Source organism: Carassius carassius, chromosome 39, assembly GCF_963082965.1.
Source record: "Carassius carassius chromosome 39, fCarCar2.1, whole genome shotgun sequence".
NCBI classification, from domain to species: Eukaryota; Metazoa; Chordata; class Actinopteri; order Cypriniformes; family Cyprinidae; genus Carassius; species Carassius carassius.
The window spans coordinates 9,235,743-9,249,635 of NC_081793.1; the positions used below are offsets into that span (position 1 = coordinate 9,235,743).

Sequence of the window (13,893 nt, forward strand, 5' to 3'; positions counted from 1 at the left end):
CTAGCCCAGCGCCAATGCCCAAATTGGCCACCGGTCCAGCGCCACAGTACAAGATGGCCGCCAGCCCAGCACCACAGTACAAGAGGGCCGCCTGTCTAGAGTCATGGCCCAAGATGGCTGCTTGCCCAGCGCTGCTGCACAGGATGAGAGTCTCAGTTGACCCTCCGGAGTCGAGTCAGGTGCCAGTTGACCCTCCGGAGTCGAGTCAGGTGCCAGTGAACTCTCCAGAGTCGAGTCAGGTGCCAGTGAACTCTCCAGAGTCGAGTCAGGTGCCAGTGAACTCTCCAGAGTCGAGTCAGGTGCCAGTGAACTCTCCAGAGTCGAGTCAGGTGCCAGTGAACTCTCCAGAGTCGAGTCAGGTGCCAGTGAACTCTCCAGAGTCGAGTCAGGTGCCAGGGAATCCTCCAGAGTCAGGGCTAGTCACCGCTGATCCTCCAGAGTCAGGGCTAGTCACCGCTGATCCTCCAGAGTCCGGGCTGGTCACCGCTGATCCTCCAGAGTCAGGGCTGGTCACCGCTGATCCTCCAGAGTCAGGGCTGGTCACCGCTGATCCTCCAGAGACTAGGCTGGTCACCGCTGATCCTCCAGAGACTAGGCTGGTCACCGGTGATCTTCAAGGACTAAGTCAAGTCACCGGTGATCTTCAAGGACTGAGTCAAGTCACCGGTGATCTTCATGAACAAAGGCAAGTCACCATTGATCTTCATGAGCAAATGCAAGTCACCAATGATCTTCATGAGCAGTGTCAGGCCAGCACCAATCTTCTGGAATCCAGTAAGGACACCAAGGGATTACCAGAGTTTTGTCGTCCCGTTGGTCCAGCCGCACGGAGGTCTGCTCCGCCTTGGGGGGCTCTGGTCCTGACTACATGGCTGTGGTGGTCTTCTGCTCCGCCCTGGGGGCCTTCCGCCCTGACCACACGGTTGTGGGGGTCTTCCGCTCCGTCCTGGGGGGCTCTCGCCCTGACTACACGGTTGTGGTGGTCTTCTGCCCCGCCCTGGTGGACTCTGGTTTTGACCACAAGGACGTGGTGGTCTTCCGCTCCGCCCTGGAGGACTCTGGCGTCGTCCACAAGGACGTGGTGCTCTTCGGCTCCGCCCTGGGGGGCTTCCGTCCTGACCACACGGTTGTGGTGGTCTTCTGCTCTGCCTTGGGGGCCTCTCGTCCTGACCACATGGCTGTGGTGGTTTTCTGCTCCGCCCTGGGGGACTTCTGCCCTGACCACACTGTTGTGGTGGTCTTCTGCTCCGCCCTGGGGGGCTCTCGCCCTGACTACACGGTTGTGGTGGTCTTCTGCCCCGCCCTGGAGGGCTCTGGTTTTGACCACAAGGACGTGGTGGTCTTCCGCTCCGTCCTGGAGGACTCTGGCGTCGACCACAAGGATGTGGTGGTCTTCTGCCCCGCCCTGGGGGGCTTCATGTTGTTGTTTTTGCTTTTTGTTTTTGTGTTCACTCCTGTCACTGTTCCTTTCTGTTAGTCTGGCCCTCCGTCCCTCCCCCTGAACCTCCTGCGGTCCTCCTCCCTCCTGGTCTCCCTGTTTTGTGTTTTCAATTCTGGTGCCTGTTCCCCATGTTTTTCTTTTCTGGCCCTCCGTCCCTCCCCCTGAGCCTGTCTGTCGTGGAGCGTCTAGGAGCCGCTCCGTAGAGGTGGGGTACTGTCACAGTGTCTGGGTTGTGTTCCCTGGGTTTCCACTAGGTGTCCTCCTTTCCCACGGTGTCTGTCACCTTATCACTTCAGGTGTTCCCCACCTGTCTCCTGTTCCCTCATTATCCTTCTGTGTATTTATACCCGGTCTGTCTGAGTCTGTGTTACGGACTCCTTGTTTAATGTCCTATGATTATTCATGTCCGTCGCTTCTTGCCTTGCCTTGCCTTACCTTGTCTTCGTGTCTTGTTTATGTTGGATTTGGATATTCTGGTTTTGACCCTGCCTGGACAGTTTACCCCTTTGGATTACCCTTTAAATAAATGACTTACCTGCAATTGGTTCCCTCTCCTGTGTTTCCTGTAACGCCGATCGTGACAATAACATCTGCAGGCTTACAAGAGAGCAGTAGCTTTGTGGGTGCTCAGGATAAACTAAACTAAATGAAGATCAATGTAGTGTCATATAATGCTAAGAGGACTGCGTGTTGGTCATAGGGATGCAGATAAATCACGCCGTTTTGTGGTGGATAAACTATTGGAGTCCTGTGATGTTTTGTGTGTCCAAGAGACCTTCTTACCTAAGCATGACTTGGAAAGACTGAATTCTATACATAAAGACTTCTATGGGGAGAAACTACCACTGACCTGAGCACTAAAATAGTTCAAGGTAGGATACCTGGTGGTTTTGCAGTACTATGGCACAAAAAGCTTTTTAATTGTGGGTGATATGAATATGGATGTTTATGATGGTAGCTCCTTATTTGCCAATCATTTAAATGAGTTTTGCTCTGATAATGGTCTGGTCCTTTCCAGGTAATTTACCTGATAAAGTTACACGTATATCAATGATGCATGACATACAACCTCATGGTTGGATCATTGCATTTACACAACTTAGAGTCAATGAGAATTAATTATGAGTTTGCCACCACTGATCATGTGCCTTTTTCTATGTCTATAAATTTGGGAAATTTACCTTTTGTCTGTGAGTAACAACATGCAGGTAGGGATATTAGATTGGTCTAATTTGACTGAGAAGGAACTTAAAGTATATTGCTTTCAGTCTGTCACGTTGTTGAGTAATATTGATTTACCTAAAGACACGCATATATGCTGTGATATTAATTGTAAGAACCCACAACATGGAATTGAGTTATGTTTCTTGTATGATAACATTGTGGAGCCTCTTCTAACCTCAAGCAGGTCTCTGCATAAGACTAAGATGTGTACCTCTAAGCCGGGTTAGAATGAATGTGTAAAAGAGTTTCATACAGAGGCTAGAAAGGCTTTTAAAGCTTGGGTTGAGTCAGGCAGAAATAAATACGTTCCTTTATTTGAATACAAGAAACGGGCAAACACAAATTTTAAGTATGCATTACGTTTCATCAAAAGGAATGAACATTTTATGAGATCTGACTCTTGCGACGAAACTGCAAAATAATAATCTAAATGATTTATGGAAAGAAAGAAATCAAATGAACAATTGTAAAACATCTATACCAACAAATATAAGTGTAGTAAGCGGGTCAGAGGAGATTACTCAAATGTGGCAAAAGCATTATTATGAGCTGTTTAACTGTGTTAAGAGTAACTCTTGTAGTGGGCAACATTGATAATGATGAAGTTATAAATGTCTCCCCACAAGAACTTAATGATGCAGTTATGATGCTAAAAGATAGTAAAGTATGGGGTATGGATACAATACCTGCTGGACATTTAAAATTTGCAAGTAGAAAATTTTATTTTTTGCATAGTATTTGTTTTACTGGGTTTTTAGATCATTGTATTTTGCCAGATTCTATCTTATCTGTTATGTTAGTGCCTATTATTAAAGGCAATTAAAATGAATTGCATGGATAATTACTTTACTTTATCCAAGGGTATTGAAAGGATATTAATGAATAAGATGGAACATTTTATCCTGACTTCTGATAACCAGTTTGGTTTTAAACCGAAACATGGCACTGATATGTGTATTTTTGCTCTAAAGGAGATTTTTATAACAGGCATAATTCCACAATATGTATGTATTTTATTGATGCTTCTCAAGCCGTCGATCGTGTTAATCATGAATTTTTTTTTTTAAGTTAAACAATAGAGGAGTTCTCACATTTTAGTGAGAATTTGGGCTTTTTGTTATGCTGATCAATTAATCTGTAAAATAGGGTAATTGCGTGTCTGCTCCATTCAGTGTTTGTAATGGAGTCAGGCAGGGAAGCATTTTGTCTCCCTTTTTAGTTAATGATTATATGGATGATTTATCAAAGCTGTTAAATGGTTGTAGAACAGGTTATATAGTCGGTCATACCATTATAAACCATTTCAAACATGATTTGGTGATCTTTTGTCAATATAGTGCTGGTCTTCAACAGTTACTGAGGATTTATTCTCAACCTCTGAGTCTTGGACTCCGCCTTGGCCCTTCAACCCAGAGGGTTCACCATGGCCCGTCAGTCCACCAGCTCCGCCGGGCTCCCTCGTCCCTCCCTCCGTCATTACCACCCTGGAATCTGATTATTGTCTTCCTCCCGGTCATTCGGTCACCTCCTGAACATTCTCCAATCTCCTTGTTGCATCCCACATCCATTCCTTTGTCCTCTTCCATAGTCCCCCTCTGTCCCAGCCCTTTTTCAACATGACGCGAGGTGGCGACGGAGAGCCGATGAGCCAGGGCAACACAGAGGATCCAGAGGGTCAAGGCGGAGCGGATGGCGTCGGCGACCGAGGCGGGGATCCAGAAGGCCGCAGTGGAGCCAGAGCGACAGAGGACTGAGGTGGCGGCGGAGGGTAGGAGGAGTCTGACAGACCCTGAGGTACGGAGGGATGAGGCGGAGCCAGAGGAGTTGGGTCCCAAGGCGGCAGATGGTCGACGACAGACTAAGGTGGAGTCGGAGGGACGAAGGAGCCCGGCGGAGTGCACAGATGGTGGGGGTCGAACTGTCACAGCTATGGACTTTTGTGTTTGCTTTCATTTGTTTTCATTCATTCACTTATGCACCACTCTGTAACAGGTGTATGGAGTGCAGATTAATGTGGGGAAAAGGGTCATTTAAAGCAGTTTAACATTGGGCAGCAACATAACAAAACATGAAAAAAAGCAAGCAAGGTGCTTCTTCCATTGTTTTATAGCAATCAGTCTGCTTGTACAATCTGTTTATTATGATAGTGATTTCACCTTACTAGTACTCATTCACACTTTCACATGTGCTATTATGTGCACATGTGACTATTTATAGGCCTTAGTTGCAAAATGAATTTGAATGAATGAGGCTGTGGGGGATAGACTTATGGTGCTTTTCCACTGCATAGTACAGCACAGCATGGCTCACATTTGGGGGATTTTCCACTGTGTACGTACAGTACCTGGTACTTTTCTCAGTACCACCTCGGCTGAGGCTCCAAGCAAGCCGTACTGCTACCAAAATGTGATGTGTAAACCCTGCTGATCACTGATTGGCCAGAGAGAATAGTTACTACCTGTGTCATTGACCTTGCTACAGGAGGCACTAGATTTACTAGGTTAAAATAGCAAAGCCAGCGAGGAATGAACACAACTTTTTTTTGAATGAACGTTTTGTGGTCTGTTGAGGAAATACGGACGTTCCTCTTGTTGATAGCTGAGGAGCGGATCCAACAAGAGCTTCAAGGTACAACATGTAATGAAAAAGCTTTAACGACATGTCTATAATCCCACCCAATCTAAAGCAGTACTAAACTGGAGTGGAAACATAAACTTAGCCGAGCTGTACAGTACCATGCCATGCTGTGCCAAGCCGGGCAACCTGTCCTCCAACCAATACGCTCGTATAGGTCGTTTGTCCAAATCCCTGAAATACGACCCATAAGAGCGTATCCTACAATTGCGCCCCTATCGGCAAAACGTTGTTTTCATATTAATGTTTTGTATTCTTTTATTTGCACTCTGGTTTGTGTTTCGTGTAGCTCAGTTGGTAGATTATTGCATTATACCTTGATATGTAATCATGCTATCATGGGTTCGATCCCAGGGAACGGATATGCACGAAAATGTATATGCTCAATAAATCATAATTTAGCATGATTTCTGTGAGGGTTAGGTTTAGGGGTGGGGTTAGGTGTGGTCATTCGAACGAATAAGCAACCTAGTAAAATATGTAGGAAATACTGTGAGATCGGTGTAAAAAGCCCACACATTGCATTTAAATAAACGTGCGTTTTGATTGGTAATGACGTGATACGTCATTTCATGACGACAGACGCAACGCGATACTGTTGTTATTTTTACGCCCGCTAGAGGGCGCTTAACTTTAAAACGTAAATATTGGTCGTAATAAGGTGCTTGTACAAACAACCTATATGGTCGTTTTTTGTTGGAGGACAGGCTCGTAATTTTCATTATCTCACTTCTTTTAAAACTGTTTTATGGAGTTTTTTTGTCTAAAGTAAAAAAAATAAAATAAAAAAACTAAAACTATTTCAATGGGTATGGGAACAATGAGTATGTTAAACAACAGTACAGTGATATTGAACACAGTACTTCTAACCCTCATAGCTTAATTTTCTTTCCTGATATGCTGTTTATTTATAAAGATTCTGAGATGTGAGCTCTAGGGCAGCAGAGGCCATTCGTTTTATAAAACTTTAATGCTGTATCAGAGCACTGCCTTTGTTGTTATGACGGAATTATTTGCGTGTTTATTTCCTTTTATAATGGCTATTATTGTTTATTAAATATTATTGTTCAAAAAATAATATTTTATATAAATAGTAATTGTATTTAATAATATGATTTACTATTGAGAAACGGTCTGTGTTAGTGATGGTAATTTTGACTTCAGTGGAGGTTACAATACCATTAGATGGTAAAAATAGTCTTTATGAAGTGAGTGAAGTGACTTTCGGCCAAGTATGGTGACCCATACTCAGAATTTGTGCTCTGCATTTAACCCATCCGAAGTGCACACACACAGAGCAGTGAACACACACACGGAGCAGTAGGCAGCCATTTTTTATGCTGCGGCGCCCGGGGAGCAGTTGGGGGTTCAGTGCCTTGCTCAAGGGCACCTCAGTCGTGGTATTGAGGGTGGTGAGAGAACTGTACATGCACTCCCCCCACCCACAATTCCTGCCGGCCCGGGACTCGAACCCACAACCCTTCGATTGGGAGTCCGATTCTCTAACCACCAGGCCACGACTTCCCCTTATAGTAGAACTAGAGATTTTTATATTGAAAGGCTGAAACAAGGTTGTAAACAAGGACATTATTTTTACTCTAAAGGGATAGTCTGTCACCATTTACTCACCCTCAAGTTGTTCCAAACCTATATGAGCTTTATCTTTTCTTCTGCTGAAAAATTAACAAGATATTTTTGTAGAATGTTGACAGTTGACAGTATACATTGACTTCCATTGTACTTTTTCATATCTATATTTGTTTTTCATTGTCATGAGAAATCCCATTAACACTGAAAGAATACTATGACAAAGATATTGATTCAACATGGCATTTATTTTTTCAAATTAATTAATTTCTTTGGCTTTCTGGATATTTTAGGTGCTTACAGTACTAGTCAGGGAATTGAAATGATTCGTCAGGACATTGCACGCTACATTGAACGGCGAGATGGAGGAATCACATGTGACCCTGACAACATTTACTTATTCACAGGAGCCAGTGATGCAATCGTGGTAAGCAGATATGACAAACAGACCAAAATGTAACACTATATTTAAAAAAAAAAATATTTTTAAAAAGTGTTCATGCAAATTGATTTATACAAAATAGGTATGAGCATCACACACTCTAGACCAGAGTCTCACTGAAAACTTGTCAGCACTGCCCTGTGGCTTTTATCATTAAAATAGCTTTGCTGTAAAAAAGCTGCATTATAGTTAACAGTAATAATGTGGTAATATTGCTGTCTAGAGATACATGGCACAGAAACAGCTAATTGACACAATTTCTCGCTCTTTAGAAGAAATAAAATTTTATTGTGCTACTTTTATTTTACTTCAAAATTCTAGATGTAATGACCTGTAGATAAAGTAAATAGTGCTGTCAATTTTTTGGGCATTCTGACAAAGGTTTGTGTTCACACAAAAAGCTCTCTTGTAATTTTCCGGAATCAAAACCCAGTGTGAAATTATGATCTCGAGCATTTGCTGGCAGCAATGCTTAACATTGCCAGGGCTGGGGGGTATGACGTTATTTACCGTTACCACGGTATAAAATGTCAACCGTAACAGATTTTGTTTTATTCTCTGTATACATTGACATGTAAATAATTAGGCGTCAGTAACTCATATGCAGTGTGCATCAGACTGAAATTCTTCCATTTGTCAAAGAAACATGGAGAAAGATGAATGTTCAGTTCAGGAGGATCCACAAAGGATTCCGTTTTCTAAAAGGTTGGAACAAAGGTGCAGCAGTCAACCGCGAGAGCAGTGTAGCACCCTCAGGTTTAGAGGAGTGCACAGGCTCACAACAGAGAGGGAGCAATGAACAACCTGCTTTTTAAAGAGAATGTACATAATCTGAGGCAATTTGACAAAATATTGAGAATGTAACAGAATGTATTATATTTTTCTAACTCCAAACGATCAAACACCGATCTTAACCAGCTGATAATAACCTCCTATGATTCGTCTCAATTTGATGCTCAAATTAACTGATCATGTTTTAATAATTCAGAAGGTAAGCACACACACACCCACATGCACACGCAGTGAGAGGCAAATATGAAAGGCAGAGCACGTGTCAGTCTTCACCCGGCTCAAATAATGACGTGGTTATAAGGTGTGTATAATTTAGTCAGCAATAACAGTAGTTGATGTTCAGTTTGCACACTGATACTCTCCTTCTGGTCACTATTGAACTCTTCACATTCTAGTATTAATAGTATCCTACAAATTATTAAGAAAGTAATTTAAATTAATTTGAAATAATTTGAAATTAATTCAGAAAGACTATATTTAAAGTTTAATTACATGTATAAGTTGCATTTAATATCAGTCAGTTGGGGGCAGTTAATCTAAATGTTAAGTGTGCTTTTACTAAATAATTTACCAAATAAAAGTTGAAGAAAAATAGGTAAAGTGCTCTTCCTTTATATAGTGTTTGAGTTTATTTGTTATATAAATAGCTTAATTTATTATATACATAATAACTACATATATAAATAACTATATTGTAAAATACATTATTACCGTGAAATAAAATGAGTCATACCCTGAAACAGAATTTTGGTCATACCGCCCACCCTTAGCCCCAGCCCCAGCTTATTTGAAAACCTCTGTGTGTCAAGACTCCTAAACAGACATTATTGAGGAAGAATTCCAGTACAAACAGCTCAGCATGTTTTGTGCAATAAATAAACACATACTGCATGATTTCTGTGGATTTGTATTTTGAGCAAAACATTATTAACAAAACATTTTTTTTCTGTGTGTAGAGTTGTAAATATACTGTGTATTTATTGCATACATTTGTGGATGTGTGCATGTGTGGGTCTGTTGCATGTTTTGGGGGTAATGATATGATATTATTTTCACTCATCAACTGTAAATGCAATCTCTATAGATGGATATCATCTACAGCATTTACATTAAATCAGATTAATCATTATTCCTGGATAATTTACCGTTATCCATCTCAGCAATTCTGTTATCAGATTTAAGTAACCATTTCTGTTCAGATTTTTGAGTAAAATGCAGGTGCATCCCTAAGATTCTAACATGCATGGATAAAAGTTGATACTGCGCAACGACAGATGAACTATCAGAATTACTTTTAAAGATCCGTCTTTGTCTATGTGTCAGACCATGCTTAAATTGCTGGTGTCAGGAGAAGGAATGTCTCGTACAGGAGTGATGATTTCCATCCCCCAGTATCCACTGTACTCCGCTGCTCTGGCTGAGTTGGCTGCTGTACAAATCAGTTATTATCTGGATGAAGACAACTGCTGGAGTTTGGACATCAGTGAGTTACGACGCGCCCTGCAGGAAGCAAAGAAGCACTGCAGCCCTCGAGCACTGTGCATTATCAATCCTGGCAACCCCACAGGTTTGGTGACAATTTGTCAATCTGCCAATGGTCTATGCAAATTAGTATTCTTTAAAATTTCTTTCTGACCACATTGACATTTGTTGTTGTTTTAATCTTAATCTCACTTAATTGTTCAATTGTTTCTCAGAACAATATGTCTTATCTATGTAAACGTTATTTCCGTATTCTAGTGGTTATTCTGTATATTTAAGTCTTAATCAATGTTTTTTTTATGTAAAATGAATGAAAAAAGTAACATAGATCTGTGAGAATTTGCTAATACAGCTCATTGCCTGCTTGCTAGACTTTCATACACAGTGTTGTTCCTTTCAATTTTCCTTTAAATTTCGATTACTTGGTCTTGAAAAGGTTTTTTTTTTAAAGTTTTTTTTAAGAAAAAGTCTTAAATTTACCTTCATAAAACCTACAGAACCCTGTAGTAGTATTTATTAAGGATTTCTCAATTATCCAAACTGTCCAACAACCATTGGGTTAGAAAACATTAAACTAATATGGCAACGCTTTTATGGTTTGTTTTTACCTGACAGGTCAAGTGCAAAGCCGACAGTGCATTGAGGACGTGATCCGATTTGCGGCAGCAGAAAAGCTTTTCCTCATGGCTGATGAGGTGATTTGTATGATAGGCTTATATATTTTTTTTGTAAATAAATAAAACCTCACATTATTAATATTTTCAACTTGCCCTGCTTTGTCCAGGTTTATCAGGACAATATTTACGCGGATGGGTGTAAATTTCATTCCTTTAAGAAGGTGCTATTTGAAATGGGTCTGGAATACTCTGAGAAAGTGGAACTAGCTTCCTTTCACTCAACGTCAAAGTGCTACATGGGAGAGTGAGTATCAAAAACAAGAGAAGAGCAATCGATCTTTAGGTGATTTGGGAGAATTATTCCATAGGAAATATGATAGAAATGATTTAATCTGGTTCCAATTCACAATCTTCCTAACAACTTCTTGTTTAGGTTCAGTTCACCTAAAAATCTAAATTTTGTCATCATTTACTTACCTCATGACATTTTGAACTCTTTCTTGGAAACACAATTTAAGTTATTTTTAATAAAACCTGAGAGATTTCTGTCCCTCCATTGAAAGCCCATTACATTAAAGTTTGACAATTCAAAAGTTTCAAGACCTCTGAAAAGACATGATTGCTTGATGTGATGAAAACATGAATTTTGGCTTTTATTCACATGTAAACATTGATCAACACATACAGAGAGCTTATTGAATGTGGTAAACACAACATTAAACACACTTGCTTTAAGCTCCAGAACCAATGAGGTTTGAACTTGCATTTCACGCAAGCACGTTTGAGCACAATCATCACATACTGCTTTTACCAATTACAAATACATTTGTAGTCGATTTAAATAAAATGTCCCGTATTGCTCCTCCATGGTTTGAAATGAAGATTGTGAGATGATGTCGGAAAAGCATACATATACAAATACTGTGAAAGAAATAATTTGTTTTGACCTAACAGTAGTGTTCTTAAAAAAAAAAACAAGTAAACAGTTAAGCTCTAAGCCTGTCTGTCTTGCTTCTTTAAGGTGTGGTTTTCGTGGTGGTTATATGGAGGTGGTAAATCTAGACCCTGAGGTGAAAGTTCAACTCACTAAGCTGGTATCTGTGCGGCTGTGTCCTCCAGTGCCTGGACAGGCTCTTCTAGATGTGGTGGTCAATCCACCCCAACCAGATGAACCCTCATATGACACATTCATCAAGGTCTATATTGTCCCATTAACTGTTTGCTTTGGACACTCTAAAAAAATAACAGAGTGGATTTGTAAATATCATAATAATAAATAGCTATAATTACATCTTTTTAATAATATTTTTTATTAGAGCATACCAAAATACATGCTTACAAATCAAACAGTTAATTTTATATTTTGCCAATATTATTTAGTCTCTAAAAGAAATTTGTATTTGACCAGGAAATTATATTTTTAAGATACACAGTATTTTTGTTGTGTTGAATACAGTTATCACTTCATATCAATTTCTTGCATCTTTAACAAAAACTTTAAAAATGAAGTGAGAAATTAAGTACATCGTAGTTTAAAATAAAACCTTTTTCTCTATTGTCTTCAGGAGCGCACAGACACTTTAGCCGCACTGGGAGAGAAGGCCAACATGACGCAAGAAATCTTGAATCAGGTACCAGGAATAAAATGTAACCCAGTGCAGGGTGCAATGTACACTTTCCCACGTATCCACCTCCCACCAAAAGCCATCCTGGAGGCCAAGGTAGGATGAACTTGTGATCAGTTAAACCTAACAATTGTTCACTTGTACCTTCATGTATTTTTACTGATCAGATACCTATCCGATTTCTAACAGACAACTACTTGATTTGAAAGTGATATCTTTGTGAGCAGTGCTTAATATATTGCTACACTATTGGCAACAGACATTTGCTAATGTGACTGCACATTAACTCCCTTATTTAAGTGACTTTATTGGAATTCATAGGGTGTATTCCACATAGTTAACATAATTTACTGGGAGTGCAGTCCATAATAATTGACTACCCCTAAAATTAAAGGTCAAATCCCTCACTCCTATTATAGTTCTTCAGTGCACGCAAACTTTAAGAGCTGTCAAAGATCTTTATGAACCTAGAAATGTCCAAATAATACTTTATTGTCCCAAATATTTTCTCAGATATCATTGTTAATATTCTGTGATTATAGGCTATGGTGAATGAAATTATTAAATTAATTGTGCTCCCTTTTTTTAGTTATTAAAGCAGCAGAATTTTGATTTTGGCCTTTTTTTGCTCTAGGAGATTATGTTGTTCTCTACGTACATATAATTGAATATTTTCAGAATAATGATGAATAGTTTATGAATCGAGAATATAACCTGCCCTTGAACCATAAAGGCTGCAGGATTGGTTTTAATTGGTAATACTACTATACTTGATAAACACTTTCTCTGTCACCTGAGGATTTGATCTTGATTTTGTAGTTAGTTGACGAGCATGTCTTTTAGAAATGTGTGATGTCTGCAGCGAATAATGTCACTACGAACAATAGAAACACATTTACACAGCTGTCTGTCATATATTATATTTTACTTGGTTGACTTAAACAGCATCATAAAACTCTAACCAAAATCCCCCATCCACTCCAATTTTAGGAGAAGGGACAAACTCCAGATATGTTCTACTGTATGAAGCTTCTGGAAGAAACAGGCATCTGTTTGGTTCCCGGCAGCGGCTTTGGGCAGCGAGATGGCACCTACCATTTCAGGTTATTCTCCCTTTATACAAACAAGAATGAAGAGTTTAGCCTTGGATATGCTTATGACAAAGGTGTGGGTGTCCTAGTCCAAAAGGAGCTTATGGGTAATTAAGAGTGAAATAACATCTGAAATAAAAGCCAATACAAAAAATGTTTGTTATATATTTAGCAAGTTTTAAGTAATAAAATGTTTAAAGTTAAGTTATATAAAAATGTAAGTTAGTTTTATTTTTTTTATGTACCATTGGGAAAAGTGGGCAAACATCCTGTAGGCTTGAGTTCCAAACTTGCTCCAACACACCTACTGTACACTCAAAAAATAACTCTTTGGTTGAAAATTATTCAATCATGGACAGTGGTTCCACATGATTGAATCAGTTATTTGGAAAAGACTAAACCAAGTTAATTGGGAAAGTCAAATTTGATTTGAGTACCTTCATTTTCAATTTTAGTTCAGTATTTATGTAGAGATAACATGTTTCCATTCTGTAGAACCACTTTCCATGCAATTCAGCCAAAATGTTAAGATGACATACTAGTAAGTTAAATATAACTTATTTACACGTATGTTCGATTTTGGCAGTCAAAAGATGACACCGTTTACATCTCTAGTACTCCCATTGGAATTCTATTTAGCAGGTCCTCAACCCAAGCGCACACTCCACACTTCACCACAATGGTAACTTGCCCAAAAACAGGAAGTGTAAAACGAATTTTGAGCTTCTTGTTTGAAACATTTTCTTTCAGAATGAAAACATAGAGTTCAGCCAAAAAGGAACCATTTCAACTCAGTTTAACATGATGCAGTCCTGTCTGAACAAGAAACCTGATACAATGGTATTTAATCAAAATTAATTGTTCAAATAAAGCGAACAGCATCAGTGCCAGAGGTGATCCTCCCTATATGCAAAGTATGCATGTTGCGTAGGGCCCCCAAAACACCAGTTTCATTTTT

At 39.8% G+C, this 13,893-nt stretch overlaps 1 protein-coding gene across 2 annotated transcripts in view; it reads left to right on the plus strand.

Annotated features, from left to right (window-relative positions):
- The window catches only part of si:ch211-217a12.1 (alanine aminotransferase 2-like), a 38,370-nt gene that overhangs the window by 18,905 nt on the left and 5,572 nt on the right, over positions 1-13,893 (plus strand). The window contains exons 5-11 of one of the 2 annotated variants that reach the window (XM_059530650.1): positions 7,180-7,313; positions 9,444-9,687; positions 10,218-10,297; positions 10,387-10,523; positions 11,241-11,415; positions 11,785-11,940; positions 12,835-12,947. In XM_059530650.1, the coding sequence (XP_059386633.1) occupies positions 7,180-7,313; positions 9,444-9,687; positions 10,218-10,297; positions 10,387-10,523; positions 11,241-11,415; positions 11,785-11,940; positions 12,835-12,947 (1,039 nt within the window). The remainder of the gene's footprint in view (positions 1-7,179; positions 7,314-9,443; positions 9,688-10,217; positions 10,298-10,386; positions 10,524-11,240; positions 11,416-11,784; positions 11,941-12,834; positions 12,948-13,893) is intronic. The other variant, XM_059530651.1, reaches the window with a different exon arrangement.